This window comes from Telmatherina bonti (genome assembly GCF_933228915.1).
Source record: "Telmatherina bonti genome assembly, chromosome: 12".
NCBI lineage: Eukaryota > Metazoa > Chordata > Actinopteri > Atheriniformes > Telmatherinidae > Telmatherina > Telmatherina bonti.
The window spans coordinates 30,895,873-30,921,949 of NC_136610.1; the positions used below are offsets into that span (position 1 = coordinate 30,895,873).

General features: G+C 39.3%; 1 protein-coding gene across 1 annotated transcript; it reads left to right on the forward strand.

Annotated features, from left to right (window-relative positions):
• The first annotated feature begins 1,895 nt into the window (after nt 1–1,895).
• tspan17 (tetraspanin 17) lies at nt 1,896–25,933 on the forward strand. The gene is made up of 8 exons (XM_079250037.1): nt 1,896–2,426; nt 15,341–15,391; nt 18,194–18,340; nt 19,097–19,267; nt 19,794–19,919; nt 20,200–20,247; nt 23,325–23,441; nt 23,647–25,933. Exons 1-8 carry the CDS (start codon nt 2,340–2,342, stop codon nt 23,710–23,712), a joined length of 813 nt encoding a protein of 270 aa, XP_079106163.1. The 5' UTR covers nt 1,896–2,339; the 3' UTR covers nt 23,713–25,933.
• Nucleotides 25,934–26,077: the final 144 nt, after the last annotated feature.

A 26,077-nucleotide genomic window follows, 5' to 3' on the forward strand; every position in this document is an offset into this window, starting at 1 on the left:
AGAATAATCTAATACTAAACAAAATATTGCAATAATTAACATGTGCTTACATGTTGCTTAGTAATAAACATGCCAACAAGTTGTTAATTACCCTGAGTGAGGACATTTGTAAGACCAACCACCACATTTGTAGACTTGTTTCTTTGGTTTACAGCCTTGCTATTGGTAACTTGTCAGTTTGGCATATTTGAGGGTGGCACATCCCAAACAACTGTAACTTGCAGTGAGACAGGCTAAAGCTACATTTATCACAGGCTCATAGACTGCCATCTGTAGGACTTCAGACAGAAGTTCAAATTAGGCAACACTGTTAGGATAGACTCTGCTCCTGCATCTTGTCACATCACTTCAGAGGCTATATTATGTTCTTCATTACTCACTCTTTTCTTTTCTGGAAATGATTATTAATTTATAAATTATATAAGTTTATGTAACAGGGACAGTGCACATGAATTAGAATAAATCTGAAAGTGCAAGAAAACGGCTTTTAATCCACATCTGTCGTCCCAGTTACATGATAGAAAGTAAATACAAAAGAAAAACAAAGTGTATTAGCACTTTCTTTAGTGCCTGGTGATGCACAACCCACCCCCACCCAGGAGACAATTTAAATTCTAAGAAGAAATTTTGAGTAAACTAACTTTTCAATGCAAACCTGAGATGTCTAGGTGCAAGTAAATGCAGCATGAAATGTACTTCTTTGTCCATGTCAGCATTACCATGTTCTTTATCACATCGCTGCATTCACGGCGTTTAGTGTCAAGCCAGATGTTCATCTTCGAGAGGTTTACCATCTATCACATTTTTATGCCAATGTTAAGGTTAAAGAGACAGACGCAAAACTGTGGAGGAGGGTGGGGTGGGGTGTGGCTGGGGGGGGGGGGGGGGGGGGGGGGGTGTTATACAATGCAGGTATGTGTGTGGGAAGATGTGTGTGTGATAAGGCGAATATGATTATGTGCATGTTTTGGAATTCAGAAATTTTCAACTTGAATGTGTGATGGGTTTTATTTTCATAGTTTTTGTTTATTATGTAAAGCAGTTTGAGCTGTTTTTGAATGTGAAGTGCCGTATAAATAAAGCTTGGTTTGATATATTTCAGCAACTACCAATAATTTTCTGTCTAAACTGTTTACATGTTATGAATAGAATGTAAAAGACATAAAATCACCAGATGTGACATCTGTGGAAAGGAAAACTGTCAATAATGCTGACAATGTTAAAAAAAAAAATAAAATAAAAAAAAATCTATAATAATCTGACTTTTGGCACAAAGGAAAATTTTGTCACCATGAGTGATAACAGGATATCTATATCTATCTATCTATCTATCTATCTATACATATACATACATATATATATATATACATACATATATATACATACATTTTAAAGAAAAATGTCTTGTCATTTAAATGAATTTTCAAACCCGTAAAAAAGCACAAACGCATTATTTATGACATTTATAATTAGGAATAAAACATTTGCAAAAAGATGTCAAAGTGTCCCCATCAATTAAAACCTTTAGTTCAACAATCCTACAACTAATTTTAATAACTGAATAACGCCACAGTCTCTAAATGATTTAATGTAACAAGCTCGTGTAATTTTTCTGCAGGAGAATAGGATCATAAAACGATTCCTGGTGCATCTCTTATCAGTTTGTCTGCAGTGCGACTTGCAACATTTCTGTGCTGGAAGACAGGTGGAGCAAAGTTAGATAATAACACCGGACTTGTCGTTACTTTATCCTTAAGTCGTTAAAACGAGTGAAAACCTTCTCTGAGACACAAGAGGCCGCTCTTGAGGTGAAAAGGGCAACAGCCAGCCAGTGCAGTGATTTTGTGGTTTGACAGCAGGGGCTTGTTTTACAGCACACAAACAGGGATGAAGAGTCTCAGTAGGGACACTTTCAGGGATGTAAAGATTAAAACACCAGTAACTGTAACTCGCGCGCTCTGCTTGAGATCGAAGCGAAACTAACGTCTCCCAACGTAAATAACGGCAGAACGTCAGATGGACGCGCGTGCCTTTTAGTTAAGTGTCCCTCGATTTGTTGTTGTTAGCCGCTAATGCTAACTAGAGAAGTTGTGAGCTAGCTGGCCTAGCACGGTCATGTTTAAGGCGAGGAATAGATTATTAGTTACTTAATGTTTGATTTGACCAGCTACGAGCCGCCCGGTGACTAAACCAGGGGTTGTTTTAGCCAATGGAGATAACAAACATCGATTGCAGTTGTTCGAGTAGTGCAGCTTTAGATAAGCTCCCGAAGTATCAGTCGTAGTAGCTGCTTAGCTTCCCTGGAAAAAACGAAAAAAACACTCACTATCCTTGGAAGAATGAGTAGAAAACACCGTCGCTTTAAAGGAGCCGAAGTCAGCTGCTATGTGAAATACTTCTTATTTGGATTCAATATTATATTCTGGGTGAGTAAAAGTATTCATTTTTATAACTTGTCTTTCAATTTAAACAGAAAAAAAAACTTAAAGTTGCTGAGAAATAGTAAAATTAGTTGTACAAGTTGATGTTTATTCAGTTGGTGTTGAATAATTTGACTTTTAACTTTTATTTCTCGTGATTTAATAACTTCTTATGATATAAAAATAAATAAAAAGTAAAATAGAGACATCTTAGTTTAATCCAGTTCTAATTTAGCTGTTTATAAGTAGCATCTTGCATAACAGATTAGCTCTTTACCTTGATCACGGGGAGGAATTCATTATAGCTAAATGTAGGACAGCTGTTATATGATGTAACAAAGGTTTGAACACACAAGCCTGCACACACACATTTGCTTTAAATGCTAACTTTAAATGTCTCTCTAAACAGTTCAGACCTTTTTCTCTGTTGGTCACATTTTTGACAGATTTCCTTGTATGAAATTTGTTATATAAATCTTTGGTTATAATACTAGGTAAAAAAAAGATGGGAACTCTAGCAATGGTTTCTTTTCTAATGCATCATCCTCTGCTATTGTGCAAGAGTTTGTGGCGTTGAGCTCATTGTGAGTAATGGTAATTCTCATCCGTATTGTTAGGCCAGTGGAAAGTGAGCCCAGATCTCCTCAATACCCTCCTCCTCTTCATCTTTATTTCTCCAAACTGAAAAGTTTCTCTGTTTAAACTCCCCACCCCTCCTACCACACTGCCTGCGCGGCCCCTGTGCGGCTGGTGTAGTATAATGTCTGTGAGTAAAGGAATGGCGTGTCTGTCTGCCCCGGAGGGTCTTCCCACACGCAGTTGGAAGGAAAAGGCCACACGGCCTGAGTTACCGCCCAGCCCTCCTCTTCTCAAGCATCTCTTTCACACTCTCTGTGTCTATAGGCCTCACGCTTTGCAGAACACCATTGTTTCTTTATGCATGCAAACCCACTGATACACACAAGGAGATGGCAAGAACAATAACTCCCATTAGGGGGGGGGCTCTGGGGGTTGCGGGGGTATTTCTTCCATCACGAAGGGTTGAATGTTGAGAAGTGTGTGCCAAGTTATGAGGATGACTTTACTGTTATTTGCTACCTGCCACATATGCTTAGATTTAGTTTTTAACATTGGAAATAAAAAGAACAAACTGAATTTAATAAGGAAAATTATAGAAAACATTGCTCCAAACGCTCATTTGCTTTCTCCTCTGAGATTCTTGCTCATTGCAACAACGTTTTAGATTTTCCGTGTGTTTGTTTAAAAGTTTCCAACCCATGACAGTTTACAAACAGTTCTGTGGTTGCAGTGTGTATGTTGTGCTGATAAATAGGATTTTCTTGCGCTTCTTTAACTAATCAGCCATGTTTCACATTCACAACCGACAATGTGATGACATCCAAATAAAAATCATGTGACACGGACTAATTTTCCATAAATGCCTGTCACACTGTGACAAAAAAACACATTCTCTTTTCTGACATGTCCTGATGAGATGAATAAAGACTGATTAAAGTCCTTCTAAATAGTCTTGAAGCTGAGATCCAGGACCATATTTTGACATTAATTAAACCCACAAATAGTATTGGATTATTTTTAAGCCATGATACGGCTCAGAACTAAACTGCAGTGATATAATTCTGCTTGTTCAGATGATGGATAGGGAGTTCTCAGCATAACTGTTTCCATCTTCACCACTGTGAGAGAGTTAAAAAAAATATATATATATTTTTGTTGATATTTAGGTGGTTGAAGCAACAACATCCTTGCTTATCAAAGACAACATGCATGTTTTAATAAACAAACCCAGTTACCCAAAAGATAGCAGCTTTTTTTTTTTTTTTTTTTATCATTGTTTTGGAAATGCAACATTTCAAAGAACAGTATAGATATGAGTAGAGCAGAGTGAAAACAGCATGATTTTATAGTCATACTACACAAAATGTGACATCAAAATCACATTCTCTATTAGGTTATTCAAATATACACGGTACACATGTTCCCTTCTTATCACCACCATTTGTCACCTCCTACTCGTTCCTCCTTGTCTACAGAATGTGTAATTGCATCACTTATCTGTTATTATGTAAAACTGGTATAACATTCACTGACAAACATAGGATGAGCCAGGTACAGAGATTATAATTTGTCTAACAAACAGTGTTTTGTAACTCTTTTGGATGGAGAAATTTTCCAGCCAACGTTGAGTCATACAGTAGGATTGTAGTGTTGTGTCTGACTCACATTGTGCCTTTTCAACCAAGTTGATACTCAAGCCAATCTAACAGTACTGTGTCTGTGCTTGGAATGAAACTGTGAAACAGTTTGAGCTTGCTGGCTGCTTCCGTTTGCAGCAGTATGAAGATGTTCTTCACTTGTGTGTGTGTGTGTGTGTGTGTGTGTGTGTGTGTGTGTGTGTGTGTGTGTGTGTGTGTGTGTGTGTGTGTGTGTGCTGCAGAACTGGATTTGACAGACAAGCAAGTGCATTGCTGAAATTGACAGAGATGGGGTTTATTCTCCTCAAATCAGTCCATTTCTCTTTCCTATACTGATCTTGTCAGACTTGACAATGGTGCCTAAATTGAGACAAAATGCTTGTAAGGCCATAAATACTGCTAAAGAAACAGAGTTAAGGTCTAGTGCTTCTTTTCTGTGTGAAATCTTCCAGTTTCTGAGCCTGCTGTTGACAGCCAGATGTTCTCGCCCAAGAACAACACACCTTCCCTCATCCCCAGAATAGACACATTCCTCGCATCCATTTAATTAATCACATTTTCCGCCTCAGCAGCGGAAATGTGTGGAAGCCCTGCATGCTATAATTAAGCGCTTGTTAAGCTGTAACCAAGTTTCTGAATTGGTTGGATGCAGAGTGTTATTAGCCAGCTACAGCTCTGATTTGTCTGTTCACATTTGGCACTGAAGTGCACATTGAATGATCACATCCCACGTGAAAAGCTGTTAAGGAAAATGTGGATGTAGTCATTTGCAGACACATCATTCAAGACACATTTTGAGCTAGTTTAGCGCTCCTGGTATTAATGTGCCTTTAGTGATCCGACATAAAGTGGGAAGCTCTAAGTACAGGTGATAATCCACTTATTCCTACTGAGCTATCTTATTTGTGTCTGACATTTGTTTAATCTGTTGCCGCAGTCTTCTAACAATGACTATGCTTGCATGGACACATTTTTCTTGTGTCCAATTAAAAATCAATTTGACAAGTGATCCCTGCTGACATCTTAACATGAACGCTAGATCAGTGGCATGTTTAAATGATGACAAGATTTAATAAGACTGTAACGCTTTTGGCATGCACAATGTCTACCGACTCAGAAGAAATACTGAAGAACATAAAGTTTGGTCACATATTTGTGTGAAGAACTTGTTTAGACACAGACCTTAATTATGTTCTGTATTTGTTGCCGCCATTTTTCAAGTCTTTCCTGCTCATTGCACCGCCTTCACATGATTTATGTTCTTTCACATGTGATGAAAGCACATGTGTCACAGAAACATGACTGGATACATGGTTGTTGTTTTTTTTTTCCCTTGCGGATCTCATCGTGAAAAGGTTTAAATCGCTTCTCTTGGTTGCATAGCAAATTCTTTCCAGTCAAGGCCAGTCGGATAAGCTGAAGTGTTTACATGAGACATTTTTACACCGACTGGATGTTTGATCAGATTAAAAGTGGTCCGAGTAAATGCAGCTAATGTTTCACAGTTTGTCTGCAAGGTCTCTAGCCGCAGGTCCGTAGTTCCCTTTCTTTAGCCTCTGAACCAGAAGGGTGAAGTCAAATTCAGTATTTGAACATAATGTGAAATGCCAGAAAAAGGGAAGTTTGTTCATTCATATATAAACACAACCAAAGGTAAAGTTCTGACATCAAATAAGACTTTGCAGTGAAAAGAGCAGTTTTCAGTCTGATGCAGTAAGAGTTATTTATTAGTCATTTGTTGAGCAGCACATGAAACCAAATATAAACGGAGGCAAAGCTGAACTAAGAATATGTGCGTTTCTCCTTTTCCATGTTGTAAGACAAGCTTCACGAGGTAGTAACCGTTTTGCCATTTCTGTTGATATTGCAGAGAAAGACTGTGTTCACACAGGTTGAGACAGCAGATTTTCCCTAAAGCAACTTCATTCTCTCTGCATTTCCGTGTGTGTATGTCCAGATAGAATGGGGCTTGATTTGTCTACAAGTTAGTTGAGGTTAATGGGATCATCTGGCTTAGGGATGCATCCTCTCAAGTGTTGATAATCTCTGTCCACATGGAGAGAGTAGGATGGATATCTTCCTGTACCTGCTGGAGAGAGGTAACCCCCAACCCAGCTGCAAAGTCACATAGTTCCACATTTTATTTGCATATTTCAATAATGAAATAAAGAAGTAGAGTGATGACAGCACGTGGATTTGAGGAATTAATATAATCCCAAAGCTACTTACTAAAGCATTTGAATGTTAAATAAGCAACCAGTCAGTTTTGTTTTTCTTTTTTTTAATCAGAGACAGCACAATTCAAACAAAAGCTTGAAGAAACCAGGACACAGTTTTGTGCTTTTCTTTATTATATTTCATTAAAAAAAGAGATTAAAGCGACCCTCCAAATGATCCCTTTGTACCTGGTTTTAATTTAATTTAATCCTGTAAAAAAAAAAAAAAAAAAAAAAAAAAAAAAAAAGACAGATTCTAATGAGAACTTGTCAAAATGGGATTAAAAGAACCGAATACAGGTGTTTTACTTTCGCAGACTGACCCGACCTGAATTTGACCCTTGTAGTCCACATTACACTGTGGGAACAGTTAGATAAAAAGGAAGCAAGGAACGCGCTGTACAAAGGACAGTCCAGATTAATTTCAATGTGCCCATTCAGACAGATTCCCATTATTGTGCTATGAGGGAAGTTTGATGCAAAGATAGGATAAAAAAAAAAAAAAGCAGTGACTCAATCTGAACTATTTATTGAAATAATGTAATGCTAGGTCATGTCCCTGTGTGTTGGAAAAGACGGAAGAAGTTGTTTGTGAAGTGTACTTTATGAATAAATTTATTGTGATTGATCACTGACGGACACAGCTAATCTGAAATCTGGAGTAAAAGGTGGGCCAGAATGATTGACAGCTACCAGGCGAGGATACATCCCATTTGTTGTGTCGTTTGATGGTGCTTTCAGGATTGTATAAACCTGTAACAGAAGAAAATATAGTTTGACCTGTACTGAAATACTCTTGACCAGAAATAACATTTCATGTATCGAAAATACCAATTTTATGTCTGACTGACTTTGTTTTAAAAGCACTAGAGTGACAAAGCAGTTTTCTTTCTTTCTGCTATATTTGAAAGTTCTCAGATGAAAAGATGGACTATTGGATGGACAGGAGATAAGATGGGGATGTGTCAATACCAAAGTGCCTGGTGGTTGAAGGAAGGTCTAAATAACAAATGGTGCTACTACTGAATTTCACATTATCCCTCTGTGTGTTTGGCCTAATTATAAATCTGTAATGCTCCGCCAAGTGTAGCAGTGGTAGATATTGATTGCAGCTAGAAATATCAGATATCTTGTGAGCTAGTCACTACTCATCACAGTTTAATTAACTCTTACTGATTTCCTTTTGAAGACAATAGTTGGAGTTGGAGTGGTGGAGCATTTGTAAAATAATGGTGGGCTTTTGTGAACAAGGATTTATCATCCCTAAAACCAGGATATTAATGTGGCTATACTTGATATAACTCTCAGTTTGGTGAAAGAAATTAAAAGGCAAGATTTGAGGAACTGTTGCAGACAGAGCATTAAATCCTCCCTTGGAGAGCAGAAGCATATTTTTCTAAATTTAGCATTTTGATTCTGGCACTTAAGTGAGTATCAAAATTCAAGTTTTCACATTTCTGGAACATTTCCTCATGATAACCTGCTGGTATTTCCAGCATTAAAGACTATTTAGCTGCAATGTCCACTTAGTCTGTGATCCTGCATTGCTGCATTTGGAAATAATGTGAATGTTCTCTTCAGCCTTCACATTTTTCATACAGGCAGGTGTTTGTAGGCTTCATCCTTGGAAAACAGGCCTTGAATTGGAATGCAGCAGCTGTCACACATTGCTGCCGAAAGTCAGACTTTGTTATATAACAGATATAGGTGGTGCAATACAAAGATTTCTAGACATCATTTTAGGGTTTCTTGTGAAAATAAAGTTGCCAACTTTGTTACTTCTGAGATGAAACAGAATGAGAAAGCAGTAATGCATATTGAATTTAGAGATCTGTAAAACACATTTGATGCTGTTGAATATATCAACACTGTATATAGGCTTTGGAACAACATATGCTCGACAAAAGTTTTTTTTTCTCCCCCCTCTAGCCAATTATTACGAAGCATATGTATCTATGACACTGGTCCCATTTCCACTATAGGGTCTGACTTGGGACGTTTGGGTCCGTAAACCCTAATCTCTGTTGTATGTCCAGGCCAGCTGTACCTCTACCTGGTAAATGTGGTATAAGCTGGATTGCGATCAATGCATCAGTTACATAACAGCAATACATTGTGATGCAACACCTTCCTTGAATTATAATGAAGAACGTGACCCAGAAACAGAGGATAAGATTGGCGGGCATCCAGCAGTTTGTGTTCTTTTTTCTTGGCAAGTGGCTGTAAACCCCAAAAATTCACAGGATTTTTTAACGTGGCACTATTCCTGCTTTGTTCCTGTTGCGGAGTCACATGTGAAGTGACGATTCTTTTGACCAATCAACACACTGCGGCGATCCAACCATTAGTGTTGGATCTGTAAGACTTGAGCACAATGGAAGGGTCACAAAAAGTAAGATGGGTTGGATATTCTGGCACCATGCCCATTTTTTTTCCGAAAAAAGTGCATAACCACAAGGTCTGTAGAATTTGGGGGGAAAATGTAATAGCACTTTTTCCTGACAAATATTGCCGTTTCGATCACTGTTGTACAGATATTCCAAAGGAGGATTATCACGAGAGGAGATAAAAATATTAACTTCTCAATATTCTAATGTAAGGATGCAAAGTTAAAATATGAGCATCAGTACATGATTCAGGATCTGGTCAAAACACTGAAGTCTGGTCATTTTCTGTTTGTTAATTGCAACATTTTGAATTCTTTTTTTAAAATGAAACGTTCATCCATACCAGCGACCGGGCCTGTTGATGGAAACTGAGCTCATCAGTTCATGTACTCTCTCTGTCTTCTGCTCATCAGCAAGATGTCCTGCAGATTTTACTATGCATACAAACATCTTTCAGTTATGTGATAGCACATGAGACATTGTTTACTTTGTAGTGTGATGGCCATTATTTGAATTTACAGGTGAAAAGGACCAAAGCAGTTAGTGAAATGAAATATTGTGCTGGAGTGGTAGTAATTGTCTGTCAGCAGTGAAGACCGCTGCTTCAAGTTTGCAGAATTGCCTGCATGCTAAACTAAGCTCAACAATACTGATGATTTCACTACACCTGAAAAACAATAAAGGCTTCCTTTTAACTTGATGTCAGACCCTGCACGTAATGTGATTTCTCTAAAAGCTACAAAGAGTATCCCAACTACCACAAGCTAGGAGTTTCTAATTATGAGAATATACTTTTAAATTTGCTAAACTTCACACTGTGTAATGTTAAACTAGCTTAAAAAATTCATTGCTAAGGGAAGCTTTCTTTTTTGAGTATTTTTACAAAATACTTAAAATATACATATACAGTACATGAATAATTTTTACCACCAAAAATAGTGAAGTCATTTATTCATTTTCCAGACCATTTAGTTCAAATAAGGGTAAGGGGGAAGCTGGAGCCTATCCCAGCAAGCATCAGGTGAGAGGCAGGGTACACCCTGCACAGGTCGCCAGTCCATCACTGGGCAACTGGAAAACTGCTCTTTGTAATTTATGTAATTCACATGTGAATTCAATTTAACTTTATTTGTATAGCGCCACTTCACAACAATGTTGTCACAGGGCACTTTACATACACGAATCAACATACACATCATTTCGAGCCAATTCGTACATATCCTATAATAGAAACCAACTGATTGCATTGAGTCGTGACTTCGATCCAATCCCCCATCCTGAGCATGCATGCGGCAACAGTGGGAAGGAAAAAGCTCCCCTTTAACAGGAAGAAAACCTCCGGCAGAACCCGGCTCAGGGAGTGCAGCCATCTGCCTCGACTGGTTGGGGTGGAGACGACAGGAATCACAGAACAACATGTACAATTGTACTTAATCAGGAAGACCTGCGGGAAAAAGGAGAAATAAGTTAGAGATGTATAAATATATTGGCATATATTTATACATTAATTTATTAGAGTAATAGAGCGAGGTACTTCTCAGTGCATCAGGTAACATCCCCATTGCTACATAAGTAAAGGTTGGCAAGACTACCCATAACTATAAGAGCAATGAGCATAAACTGGATAGTTGGGTCCCGTACATGTAGACTCCAACTCAGGAGATGCTCATATCCTAACTATAAGAATCATGAAAAAGGAAGGTTTTCAGCTTGATCTTAAAGGTGTGGAGAGAGTCTGGCTCCCGAACCCACGGTGGGAGCTGGTTCCAAAAGAGAGGAGCCTGATAGCCTCCCATAGTACTCTTTGAGACTCTAGGAACCACCAGTAAACCTGCAGTCTGAGAGCGCAGTGCTCTATTTGGCATATATGGGACCATAAGATCTTTTATGTACAATGGAGCTTGGTCTTGGAGAGCTTTATATGTGAGGAGAAGAATGTGAATCAACTAAATCTTCCGTTACCAGACATCTGTATGGCTGAATGACGTTGGACGTGAGAATTCTGCCATTTAATTAAGGTGCGTTGGTGAAGGGTTGCATCTTAGAGCAGGATAGTAGATTTCAAGGACTAGACTTGGGCACCCCTAATGTACAGCAATTTTATGTAAATTTATGTAAATGTGTTTTCAAAATATAAATCTTGTGAGGAACATAAATAAAGTAAAAATGAGCTCCATACCTTTCGTGTCAAGCATTGCTGCTGCATCTATGACTGCTTACCACCAAGTCCGTTTCTCATCATGAGACAGACTGTGAAAATTGTTCCTCTGATGTTGGTTGTGTCTTAGTAGAAGTTTGTGGGCTATTGCTGCCATGTGCACCTTGTAGAGAGAAGCAGTTCTCCCACCCTGCAGTGTGCCACTGTTTGAGGTGTTGAAATAAATTGGTTGTGTTTTCACCTGTGGTAGCACTTGCCTTGAACTAAATTTAGCACCATGTCTTTACTTGTTCCGAGTCTTAATTTGTACAACTGAACCAGGTCCAAATAAAGGATGATGCAGGAGGATTTTTAAGAATGGGATCTTCCTTTAAAGCTGCCATCTCTTGTTTCATTGGTGCGGAAAGATTACAAATCTCATTTATAACTTTTATAGGAAATTCTATCCAATGTCACACAGGATTTGAGGTATGAAAGAGAATATGGTGAAAGACATTCTCAGCTAGAATTTATTTGTACATGAACCTGTTATCTTTTTGAGCATGAGATGAAGAAGACAGTGGGCTGGAAGGCTGGTGGTTTGAATCCCAATCCCTCGGTCTTCTGTCATTGTGTCATTGGGAAAGGCACTTCACCGTAATTGCCTCCAGTGTCAACAGTGTATAAATGTTTCAGATGTGGTGGGAAGAGGCTGTTGGCAGGCATTGGCTCCCATGTTGCCATCAGTCTGCTCCAGGACAGCTGTAGTCACACATGTAGTTTGCCATCAACAAGTATGAATGAGGACTGGATGAATAATGGATTCAGTAGTCATTCATTATTATTGTTGTAGTTAAGGGCAGTTTAGGAGAAAAATCAGTCATTCATGTTCAGTGTTTTCAATGAGTGAATTTTCTATGAAAATGGAAATTACAGACTTTTTGTGCGCTATTAATTATTTCTTCAGTCCAAAGAATATCTGTGTTGGCGTCTCTGATCTTTTGGGAAAAAGATCATTGGTGTGTGTTAGAGAGATGGACTGAATTGCTTCGCTGCCCGAAACTCTTTAGGCAGATTTATGGGACTATTTTATTTATTTAAATAAATAGATAAATGAAAATGCTCTCTCTTTCAGTGCACATTTTCTGGCCCCCAACAATACACTTTCCAAGAGGAGGCGGCTCGTGATTCCCAGAAAAGCAACACATATCTTTGTTGTAAATTTGTGATTCAGTGTAAGTGTAATTGCAGAACTTTGTATATATGGGCAACAAAAATCTGTAATTACAATAGCTGCTGTATACATCTGCCTAATATGTGGAAGAAAAGATTTGTGGTCATAGATGTCTTCATCACAGTAGCATAGAAATATAGTAGTTAATGTGATGCTGTCCAATCTAATACATACTTTAATAGATAATCTCTTGTCTGTGAAGGACAAAAAAGAAAAGAAGTTCTGTTTTTGTTTAATTCTGAATTAAAAATATAAGCTTATCCTGGGTTTTTTGTCTTTAAGACAAGTCTGGCATTAAAATAAATATCCATTTATCAGTTGTTAATTGATTAATATCCAAGGGTAGCATGTTTAGTGTAAAGAACATTAGGGTGCATTTACATCAGGATAGTCCAGTAGACTCAATCCGATTGGGGACTCGGCTCCGTTGTAGGGGGTGTATCCATGCAGGCCGAGATCGCGTTCACGCTGCGCTTTGGTCAAACAAGCCAAACCATTAGAATAATATATCCCCATTTCCACCAAAGGTGGTGCTGCACTAGTATTTAGCAAAAGAGAGGACAAGACCTGCGTGAAGGAGAAAACTCAGTTTCCTCCACTTGCAAACTAGACATGGAGACAAGACTATCGCTGTTTTGGGTTTTTTATTTTGTCTTATGCAAGTATACTGCAGATATACACTGCAACAATGAGTGCAGTATGAACAACAGACCAGGCAGAGGACATGAAATGCTAATACCTAAAATAGGGATCCTGGTCTATGAGGACCACTGGGCAAATTAACAGACTATATGCAGAATTTGATGTCAAGCTCTGCAGAAGTCTGATGTTTGTCAGATGTGTTGCAGCAGGGAAAACGCCTAGCACTTGCAGGACTGTGTCACTGGAAGACCAGAGTTTCCCTCATCTGTTCTAAAACATTGACTATCTCAACCAGGTTCTGCCACAGCAGAATTGCTGGCTCAGATCTGAGATGAAGTATCCGTAATGGCCCCTACAGTGATCATAATTCCTCTTAATCAGGGCCTCAGTTTGATATTTACATTTGGATTGGGACATCTCCAAGTCTAGCAATAGAATTGCGTGACTGTAGGTAATCTGGACCTATTTACATGGTTTTGCATACATCAGATGCATATGGTTTCTTCAGATGGTCACAAAGAGCTTAAGTCTGTCTCAGTTGGCAGTGGATTAACAGAGGACTACAACCTTGAAAGGTTGTCAGCTACAGGGCTAAAAGGAGTAGACAACAGATCATTCAAATTGGAGTTGGGTAATTTTAGATTTGTGGGAACTTCGGGAGGAATTTGAAACACACGAGGTATACTTGCAGGCAAAAGGATAACATGCAAATTCTACACAGAAAAAGCCTGGAGCCTATCATTCTCTTGCAGTGGGGCTGTCTGCTCTTGTCATCATTGGAAGTGAAATTACAGTGATCAGAAAAAAAGTAAAGATACAGTTGTTTTGTCTTTAGGATGAATGAATTTAACCTTACATGAGGCTGTGTAATTGCAAGGTCATGATGTAAGATGAGAGTTATTTTTCTTTGTCACATCTTGTAGGCTTCCTTTAATCTACACAGAGCCTGAGGTTAAATGGTGTAAAGCTCCTGCTCTGTTAGTCTAATCCCTACGTGGTGTCCCTCTGCTTATCCTGTCTCTTCTTTGGTGTCACTTTCACACTGAAAGCACCGTACCCTCTTTGACATCTGCTTATGTAACCCCGAGGCCAATCCATTCCTTAGCGCCGCTGTTGTTGGGCTCTCTGTCACGTTGTTGGTCTTGTTTTTGTGGGCTAATGGGTTGCCTTCGGTTAACCTGCTTCACTTGATTTAATCAGCTTCTCAACAACATAATGCATTTTCAATGGACCTTTTATATTTCAGCTTCAACGTTAGTGTGCCTAAATTAAGTTCATTACTAAATCTCTTATGACTGACACATTTTGTGGCAGCTAAGCAGTTTATTCAACAAACACATGGTAAACCCACAATACCAGAAATTGATTTCATTGTGAAACTGAGTCAGATGTGTGTAATCCAGAAGGTCGTCAGCATTTGTGCCCGCTTTTGTGTCCCAACATAGATAAGTGAAACCTTTTGACCAGCTCCAGCAGTGAACTGGTGCTTTTGATTCTTTGCCATATTGAAACAGTGAGACTTGCACTCATCCTCCTCTAGGATTGCACGTTAATGCCGGAAGGATTTTCCTTTACTCTGAAGGTATCAACTTATGAAGTGGCTCAGTGCAATGTCTTTAACCTTCACTTACCTCCCGAGATCTAACGATTCAGCCTGTCCCCAGCAAGTTGAAAGTATTTTAGAGTTTAGTATTGTTTGATTTCTTAAAAAGTAATTTTTCTCAATTAGTTCCCTCTCAACAAACCTTAGATCATCCATGACCAGTCCATTACCTGTCATAAGCTGTTAGGAAAAGGTGATGTCATGGCCTAAAATGGATTAATCCAAGTTAAATAATATGAAAATCAGATTCTTAAGACAGCTGTGCTGTGGAAATGCTGCCAGGGAAACAGCACTTTCAGCCTTACCACACCCAAAACGGTCCTGCTGCAGAAGGATTTTCTGGTTCTCTAACTGATTTACATAATTTTTGACTAAATGACTTCAGTTTTATTCAGTACAGTTGCAGCTGAGGGGTGCGATTGGGAATTTCACTGCGTTGCTTTCCATCTAACTGTTGATCCTCTTCCTTGTGCTTTGTTTTACAGTTACTAGGCGCAGCATTCTTGGGAATAGGCCTGTGGGCATGGGCGGAGAAGGTATGTATAAACATGCACATGCATACACACACACACACACACACACACACACACACACACACACACACACACACACACACACACACACACACACATACAAAAACCCACTGTGGATGTATTGCCTGAATTGCATAGTTAAGATTCTTTCAGATATTCCAGATGTAGTAAGCTGGAAATGCGAATTCTTGGTTTGTTTAGATGTAAATACAACTTTGTAGCGAAGCGGTTTGAAATATGGAGGTGCCATTCTAATAACATTTCACAGGACTTAAAGTCATTTACCTGATAATACTCCTGCTGCACATGTGCTGTTTGTGTCAGGAAATGAATCATGCTGCTGCAGCTCCAGTGTGATATGTAACTTAGTTTTCTTGAGTCATTATCTAATAAATGTTGAACATTGTTTTCCTGATAGGCGAAGTGGCCATAGAAATAAAGAAAGGCTCGGGCATGGATGATGACATCACTCATTTGTCTGTCAGTCATCAGCAGTCAAACGCCTTATGTTTTATGAAAAGCTATGGCAGGGGAAATTGGACCTCATATTTGCCTGGAAGCTGATCACAGATTACTGTCCGCAAAGTAAAGGCTGCGAAGGTCAGCAGCTGCATTTATCATCTGATTAGCAGTGAATCATGGTGACATTCGAAACTTCTTCCAATTGAATTAACAGTCAGTTTGTTAATTAATTTGCAAGAAATTGTACCAGTGAGTCCAGTTAATGCTGCACCAGCGTGAAAGCATGTACTGATTAGTAAGGTCTGGTCATGAACTCTGTGTAAATAGATCTGCACTGGAGTACCTTTGTGGAACAGCGTGAATAATTTATAGGGATTAGGCCGGATGATGAATAGCGGCTGCTGGAAATGCTTAATGGCGAGTTTGGGTCTCAGTGACTAAGATGATTAGTTTTGAGCTTGGTGCTTGCAGCCAGACTACATTATTGTTTTAGGGCCTCTTGCTAAAATTCGAATGAAGGCCGTTTATTTTGTACCAATGGCATAAAAACATAAGAATGTCAGTTTGATAGCTTTTTTTTGCCCACGGCTAATTAACCTAAACAGTAGGAGATTTCAGATCTCTTGGCTTCAGCTACAAGTGTTTTCCACACTAACAATGAAATATGTCTCAAGCAAATGTCAAGATAATTCCAGTTGGCTCCTTTTTAGGCAAAACTACTGTGAAATCTTTTAAAACAACTTGTTACCAGACCAACTTGTAAAGTGCCAACTTGTCATATTAACTGATCTTACTTTAGCATGGATGTATATTAGCTATTTAAGAAATGTGTAATTCTTTCTTTCCTTTTATATTCTGTCCAGCATCATTGCAACCTGAATGGTGTTGGTTTGCCAAGAGAATCATAGGGAATATAATGGAAATAAAGCTTTGTAGATCCTCCACCCTTGGTGCTTGAGTATTCTTTATTTTCACTATTGCTAAGTTGCATGTGGAGACTGGACCTGGCCAGAGAAAACAAAGGAAGGAGGGAGAGAAGACAAGTGAACCATAGATACAGCAGACAGGAAGCAACAGCAACAACCCTCAGATGGTCCAACAACATATGAGACAACATTTGTAAAGAAGCGTAATAGGAAACATCATGTGGCCTTTGCAAGAAGCAAAGCTGACAAGCATTAGGAGCTAAACAAGCTAAAGGAAAATATGAATCACAACACCAACAACACGAAACAAAACAAAACAAAAACACAACTGTCGCCATTAGTGATTAAATCCTCAGGACAGCACAGTCACTGGAATGAATAGTGTCCAGTGAGAGGTGTGATTCCAGCTCAGAAGAAAGCACTTCAGAGGGTCAGCAATTTCACAGTTCCCACTGTCTCAAGAAGGGCCAATACATCATCAGGGACACATCACGCCCTGGACACCCACTAGTGGAACTTTTACCATCAGGACGGGGATACAGAACAATCAGAGCATGGACAAACAGGATAAAAAACGGTTTTATTCCACAATCATAAATATAATTAACAATCATAACTATAAACAACAGAAGCTTGTCATGGAGGATGTGCTACAGCAATGTGGGTGGATAAGGTAACTCTTTAAATGATCCTACAGATCTACTAAAGTTTGTATTCATTTTTTTTCTTCATCATTAACATTTTTATTTTTTTAATGCTTTTATACTTGTTTTATCATTCCTGTTTTTGAATCTATCTATCTATCTATCTATCTATCTATCTATCTATCTATCTATCTATCTATCTATCTATCTATCTATCTATCTATCTATCTATCTATCTATCTATCTATCTATCTATCTATCTATCTATCTATCTATCTATCTATCTATCTATCTATCTATCTATCTATCTATCTATCTATAACAGAGGCTTGACAGCAAAAAACATGGCTTTGGTGTTGAAGGACAGGGAAGGACAGATGTCTGTTTATGATTGTTTTCAGACAGCACAGAGCTGTGTATCTCATGATAAAAGGTATTTATTTTATAGGCATGAGTGAAAACTACCAGAGAATGAGACTGTGTTGAACACAAGTTGATGAGAATTGATGAAAGCCAATAGATTGAGACTGGAACACACTTGATGTAGAAAAGCACATAACAATTTCGCAGTCAGATTTTTCTTGAACATGACAAACCCATCTGGCATTTTCTCTGTGATATGAGTTCTGTTGCCTCTGTTTCTCTTTGACTGCAGCTCTTTTCAAGTAAACTGTGCTTTCTTCCCTTTTTCTCTTGCCAAAGGATTAATGGATTTTGTATGTATTAGAAAAAGGAATTTTGACCACTTTCATGTCTGCCTTCTTGTCTCGCAGGGCGTGCTGTCCAATCTGTCATCTATCACAGATCTCGGGGGCTTCGACCCTGTGTGGCTCTTCATCGTGGTAGGAGGGGTCATGTTTATCCTGGGCTTTGCTGGCTGCATCGGAGCCCTCAGAGAGAACACCTTCCTGCTTAAATTTGTAAGCCATCTCCCGGCTTTTGAAGCACAGACTATTTTTACCACTTGACACCCCACAAGATGTGCCGTTCACACCAGTGTCGGGGCTGTTTGTATGGCAGGTGTCACTTTGTCTCACCAGAGCCAAATGTTGTGGTCACGTGGCATGAATGTGTTGCACGTGAATCATGTCCTGTTAAATTGACACCGATGATCAGAAACACATGCCTCATATTCCATGCAAGCATTTTCTCCGTCGAACTTTACTCAACAAACCTTTGTGCATTTGATCTATGGAAGCTGAGAATGTTTCTAAAACCGAAGAACATGTGACTGACTGATGGAGACAAATCGGCCTCGTTGTTGGCTGCAGTTCTGAGTAGCTATCAACTTGAGCAGATGTCCATTAGCAGCAATAAATCAGGCGTCAGAGTGAGGAGCTAATGTGGCTTTTTTTGCATTTATCATCAGCCTCGTCTCCTGCGTTTACTGTAAATGGATAATGTAACGGTACCTGTGGGACTGCGGTTTTTGTTGCTACACTCTCACTTATCAAATTAGGGCAGGCCCTACAACAAGACTTAAGCTGAGACATTACATCAAAGTTTTCCTGTTAATTCTTTGAAAAACACAGAAAAATTTAGGATTGTTTTTTTTTTTTTTTGTTTTTTTGTTTTTTTGTTTCGTGTGGGATGCTGGGTTTGAAGTGGCGTGTATTATGTTCCTGCTTGTTTCTGTTTGTATGTGTTTACACTTGTGTCTTTCATGTTCTCCACAGTTTTCTGTATTCCTGGGTTTGATCTTCTTCATGGAGCTGACCGCAGGGATCCTTGCCTTTGTCTTCAAAGACTGGATCAAAGACCAGCTCAACTTATTCATCAACAATAATGTCAAGGCCTACCGCGATGACATCGACTTGCAGAATCTCATTGACTTTGCCCAGGAATATGTGAGTTAAAACACATACTGACTAATTCTTACAAGAAGTAACTCCTTTAAACATTTCACATTTTTTTGGTCTTTGAGGAAGACTTCTGATATTGTGAAACTTTGCTCTGTATAAATCTCTTAGCAAAGTAATTATGAGTCATCTAGTTGTTAGCCGTGAGCAGACATTCGCTGCGATTGTGAAACAAATCTCATGATTAATGTGATTGTGTTTCTTTTAAATGATTATCCAGTTATGTTCATGAGACAGTTGAGATAATTGGCTCCTGTGTGTAAATGCTGGGCTCTGTTGTGATGGACTGTAAAGCAGATTAGATCAGCTGTTGACTCACCAAGTGAGGCTCATCTGTAGTCCCCACCCGCCACAGTAAGCTGGTTATCCACCCAAGCTGACCCGAGTCAGACGCTAAAGAGCTCAGATGGCCAGATGAGAAGAGGTAATTCTGTCTGTTAGCTGGGGTCGGCTGTTTAATCAGGGCCTTTTCCCTTTTTTTTTTTTTTTTTTTTTTTTGCTGCTGCTGCTTCAGTGGTCATGCTGCGGAGCTCACGGGCCCGACGACTGGAACCTGAACATCTACTTCAACTGCACTGACAAGAATCCGAGTAGGGAGCGCTGTGGAGTGCCATTCTCCTGTTGTGTCAAAGATCCTGCAGTGAGTCACTCATTTACACTATGAGTTCTCCCCTTTCTCTCTAAATAAACGGGCTCAGTGTTGAAGTCAGCATTTTAGTATATTAAACATGTTCGTAAATAGTGAATGCATAAGATGCGTTCAACATCTCTGACAAAGCGTAACCTCATCATGCCATTTCCTTTTGGTCTTTTAGTTTACTGTGTTCTTATTCAAAGTTGAATGAGTCTTCTTCATTTTGCAGGCTGTGTTTTGAAACCGTAACATAAAAATGAACATCTTGTGTGTTTTCTGTTTGCAGGGGGATGTCATCAACACACAGTGTGGTTATGATGTTCGGCTTAAAGGGGTTGGTATTCTTCAACTACAACTCCTTCACTTAAATTGATCTCTACAGTTAACAATATCTTTTTTTCCTCAGCCTCCAGCTATTCTCTTTTTGACTTGGTTGCAAACACAAAAAAGAAGTAAATAAATAGATGAGTTGTGCAATAAGTAATATGGTCTTGGTTAAAATGAGACCAGGCTCCTGAGTAGGGGTGGGAGTCTTCAGGAACATTGTGATTGGATTTCATTTGATTCACAGGGCCAGGTTGCTATTATAAAATGATACTTGATGCAACTTTTTTCCATATGTAATGGCTTCATTACTACTACTTTCCAAGTGGAAACACAACATGGTCTCTTTTTATTTATTGTGACAAGCAAAGAAGAAGAAACTCTTTCATCTATTGGTTAGTTGTTAATTGGTTTTCTGGGTTCTTCCTCATCTGACTGCGAGCCGTTTCTCTACCAACCTACATGTGCTCATGTTTAGGTTGTGTTTAACCACAATGCCCTATGTGTTGAAGTCCGCTTCGTGTATTTGGTTCGCTTGAAGCAAACCGAGACCTACCCTTGTAAGCAGACCAGAGTTCACTTTTTTGCTCTGAATCAGTTTGTTTGAGCATTTATACCTCCACAAACAAACTGGACTTTTCAAGCTAACAAAGACACCCATAGAAGCTGAAGTACTTTGGATTTGTGCTTTCCAAATACGTTCAGAGCGTCTATTCATTACAAAGTTTTCAGTTTCTTTTGTATCAGACACAGAATTCGTCACACGTACCTGACATGTCTCAACGGTAACCCACTATGCTGTCAACACATATGGGTTACTGTAGAATCACCGGTTTGTGTGACATATTTATGTGCGTAGTACAAAAGAAACTGAAAAAAATGCAGAGGGTGTGATTTGTACTGGGAGCTTTCTTCAGCCAGTCTGATGTTGACTTTGTGTTATATGTTTAATCTCTTCCTCCCAATACTGATTTCTTGTGTTTCTTTACTGAATCAGCCACACACAGCCGGTGTGTTTACATCCGCTTGCTAGCATGTGATGCGGTGCGTAAAGCAAAACTGAGCTTCAACATTACTTGCTGTCCGGGAGGAACAAGTTGTAAAGTTCAGTTTCTCATCCTCAACTGTTGAGCAGCAACAGCTCCAGAAATATACATAATGATGATCAAAAGGATTATGGAACGCAAAGTTTTAAGATTGGAATATTACAAAATGTGTCTTTAATTAACATTTTAATAGACAGATTTGTTCATTTATTCTAAATTGTTCAGATTTTATTTTTTACCCCAACTCCTGATGGGAATTACTCCTGAAGTGAAATTGACTGACAAACTGCAGAGCCTTTTAATTACCAACAGAATAATGCAGAAGTTGATATAGTTTAGGGCAGGGATCCCCAACCCTGGTCCTTGAGGACCGCCGGTGTCCTGCAGGTTTTCCAAGTGTTCCTGCTGCAACACACCTGACACAGACTCAGACTAGCTCTTCACATGTCTGCTAAATACACATTGATTTGAATCAGGTGTGTTCCAGCAGGGACATCTGGAAAAGCTGCAGGACATCGGTTCTCGAGTCCTAGGATTGGGGATCCCTGGTTTAGGGAATAATGTTTGAGTTGCAGGGTTGGTGTTTTAGTCCCTGACTAACTATAAGTATTTTTGCAAGTATCGCTGGATAAGATACCAAACCCCACAATTACTTCTTATGTATTCCTCACTTGGATTTAAAAGAAGCTTTGGATAAAAGCCTCTTCTAAATGAATGTAATATAATGCGACAGTGCAACCAAGATCTCAGTCTGTTGAGGGAGAAGTGGCAATAAGCTCCATTTGTATACGTCTTTATTACCCCCAGTGCAATTGAATAATAATTGAATTTCACATCAAAACCAGTCAAACATCTTCAGTTACATACAGTTCAGTAATTAAAGCTGTTTTCTTTTTTCCCCTTCAGTCTACACAGTCGCAGATAAGCCTTCAAACAGCCAACATAGCAGACACAGAGAGCCTACAGGGTTAAGTGGCAGACATGCTATCCTGCATACTTCTTGCCTTAATAACAGATTGTTCTTCTTACAGTGATAATTAGACTCCAGTTATAGCCTCGAGAGCTGCCTTACTACACTCTGTAATTGGCTACTCAGTGGGTTATGCCAGTCCGTTGCCTTTTTCCCTCTGTGTGTGGGTGTGGTGGTTACAACTCACTGCACTGCAGTCAGAAAGATTGCTGTTGCTAGGCGAACTGCAGTACAGTGAACCACCTGCCACCGAGTTGCTATGAATTAATTTTCTCTTTGCTCTTGTGCTCATGCCTGACCGTTGAAGCTATCAGTGATGTGCAGAAAGTTCCTGTTCAACTTGTTTGGGGAAGTGCAGGGTGGGAAAGCAGTTGACAGAAGCATAACAAAGGCAGAGAGGGATGAAATGGCTTCAGAGGAAGTTCACAGCCAGAATATTGTGGTGTTTCCTGCTTTTTTTTTTTATTGGCTACAGGGAGACTCTTTTTTCTTTTTTTTTTTTTTTTTACTTCTTATTGGTTGAAAGCTAGCTTTCTGGTTTTCAGGAGAACAAAGCGTTTGCCTGGCTGACTTGAAGAGTAACAAAGGAAGCATTGTGTGGCGGCACCCATTCTTACCCTCTTTTTTTTTTGGTGTCACTGCAGCAGTAAATTACACCTTTTATGCCCCTCTCTGTGTGTACATCATCGGCTGTCACAGCACAAACGGCCATCTGTCCGGTAACAGGAAACAGCTTCTGTATGTTTGTTCAGTCCAGACAGGGTCAGCAGTGGATGGGAATGTGCTGCCTTGATATTCCCCATAATTTCCAGACTTCATGAGTTTAAATGTTTTAAAGTGAGTCAGCTGTCATGTAGTTTTATATCCTACTGTGAAGTAGTGATGAAGTCAGTGGACAAAAAGCTGTGTGATGTGTTTGTCCAAATGTTACTCATAGGTCAGAGTTTCGATGTTGACATGGCTCAGTAGGTCAGAGTTTACTATAAGAGTTCATTGTTTAATGTTGGGGAAAAAAAATTAAGCTTTTTCTCTTTAAAGTTTAACATTCATTTGTTTTTGTTTTTTTTAAAGGAGCTGGACTGGCAAAAATATATCTACACCAAGGGCTGCGTGGGACAGTTTGAGAAGTGGCTTCAAGATAACCTGATTATTGTAGCTGGGATCTTTGTTGGTATTGCACTTTTACAGGTAATGTTTAATTATTTGGACATGAATTTCCTTGGAATAAACTCTGAAACTGTTTACTTTAAGGTGCCAGGAAGTGTGTCCTGATTTTGTTTTGCCAACACCACCTAGTGGTAAAAAGATGCAACTGCAAGCCAAACCTCTGCTGTAGCAGAAACACTCCCGTTAAACTCATCCAACTTTTCGTGTTGCTGCTTCTTTTTTTCAGATTTTCGGTATCTGCCTTGCTCAAAACCTGGTGAGTGATGTGAAAGCTGTTAAAGCCAACTGGTGACATGAGGGGTGAAGTGGGGTGAAGCCCCACCCCTCAGACCAAGCCAGATCAACACAGCACACAAACAGCCCCGTCCAGCCGAGGTCGGAGAGCCAGTAACTGTACTCTGCCACTGAGCTAAGCAGCACATACGTGCTCTCACTCTTATGTCTGTGCTGACACAGTTTACTCTCCTGCTCATCATCAACACTTGAAAGGGGAAGGAAAATATTCCACGTTAACCAAACAGCTGGGATTTTAAAACTAGTTATATAAGAACAGTCCTGCCTACTTTAGAGTTTGTTTTTCTTTTGTATTTACTCTGATTTTAAACTTTGTGTGAAAGGCACACATCTGCACAAGGGCCGCTGTCAGCTGGGGCATTGGAAGCCATGGATGGAAGGAAGAAACAAGAAAAATACAAAGGAAGAGTGACAGCAATTTTCCTTTTATAGGTCAAGCATGACAGAGCCCGTTTTTAATATGTTTATCCCCACATCCTGCTCCAGAGGATGGTGGGTGGCTGGCTGGCTGGCCAGCTGACAAACACATGGATTCCCCTACATTTCTTTTCCCTTTTCCTCCATGATAATCTGTTATGGCCGCTGGAAAAAAACAAACAAACTGAATACTGGCTGGTCATATCTGCAACTTAAAGGCACTTCGGGAGATTTAATTTCTGATTGTTCAAATGTTTAAAGTGCCATTAATTTCTTCCTGTCTTTAACATGAAATGTCTGCACCATATCCCCTCAGTACCTCAGGGCCTGGCTGAAAATATATGCTTCCTGCCACCAGTTAAAAGCATATCTTTTTTTCCATCCACATCTGTCGCATGCAGATAGACCATCTTAATGCAGAAGAACAGTGACAGTTCCGAAAAGTCACCCTGTTTGCCCATGTAGTGATTGTATTATCTGGTGATTCGCTGATGGATGCTTCTTTGTGTCACATAGATTGGCCTGCTGTGGTTAGGATTGTAGGTCAGTGCCCTACAGGGAAAAGGGTTCAGCAGCAGAGATTGTTGTTTATCTCTTAGCATCCCTCAGGCACATGGGATTGCTGGTTTGGGGCCTTTTTCTTTTTTTACATGACTTATGTTACTGCATCTGTTTTACAATTTGTCCTCTGCATAAGATTATATGTCTTGTTGTTTAAAGATGTCCTGTATTCGTGTTTCATTTAGTGTCCTCGTATAAATTCATATATTCTCAGCTCATTGCTCAGCTCTTCTTTTTCTGCAACCCATCAGTCCACTGCAGAGTGGCTTCTGATTGTTCTTAGCAGTCCTGGTGAAGACCAAAGTTTCATCCAGGTGGCAAATTCTGATTTTAGTAGCAATAATATCTAACAATAACATCTAATATGAGGCAGAATGTGAATTTATGTGATTTTTTTTTTTTTTAATGCATTGAATTATACATACAAAAGTTAATACGAGCTGTTCACTTTTTATCCAAGCAACTTTCAGTGTAGCATGAATGCTGGTTTAACTTCTAGCTGTGTAGTTCAGTAACCATGCCGACAAGAGATCCCACACGATGGAGTCAGAAACAAATCTCTTTATTTTTTTTATTGTTTGCAGGCAGAGATGTTCTGATTATTTTGAAGTTTACACTTTGTACTCCGCTTATGTTTTTTTTTTTCTCCCCTTTTTATAAAAATATTTGGCTCTTATGAGATGCTTTCAGTTGTATCAAAAGCAGTTTCTGACATGATATGATTCACTTGATCATTTTAAACATTACTCTGCATTTAAGTGATTCTTTTAGAGCAGGATTTTACTGGGACTTGCTTGACCCCATGCAGGTCTGCGTTTACCCATATGCACATGTGCAAACATAGTTTGAATGCAATGCACACAAACTGAAAGATGACAAGCAGTCATAATCTGTGAACAGTACACCAAAATGTTTCCTGCTCCACTGAGTCTGTCTAGAATATATATAGGAGTGCATTCAGCTCTACCTTATGATCATCTGCTGTGCGTACATGGCACATGTTGCTTTCGCCCACATGCCCCATCTTCAAAAGGCAACCTGATCAGAGTGCATCTGTTTCACGGCGCGCCATATTGATGTATTTTTAAACAGTGGAGAGAAACACTGGGGAGAAAAATGAAAAAAATCTACAACAAGCATTTGAATTTATGCGTCGCAAGTACCCGAGCGAGGCGTCGCCACCGGAGCGCGGTGCATCTATACCAGAGTCACGGCACCTTAATGACTTCTCTTGTTTTGAATGGATGTGGACTGAAAAGAGAAACACTTTTGTTTTCAGCACTTAATTGTAACTGGTGTGCGAGGTAATAAAAAAAAACCCTTCGGAAATGGGATTATTGGCAGGATTAAACATTACAATGCTTGCAAATTCTCCACCAAAGTTG

Coding starts and splice junctions, on each gene's coding strand:
- tspan17 (XM_079250037.1), top strand. CDS start 2,340: ATGAGTAGAAAACACCGTCGCTTTAAAGGAGCCGAAGTCAGCTGCTAT. Junction 15,392..18,193: donor TGTGGGCATGGGCGGAGAAG/GTATGTATAAAC, acceptor CTTGTCTCGCAG/GGCGTGCTGTCCAATCTGTC. Junction 23,442..23,646: donor TTGGTATTGCACTTTTACAG/GTAATGTTTAAT, acceptor TCTTTTTTTCAG/ATTTTCGGTATCTGCCTTGC.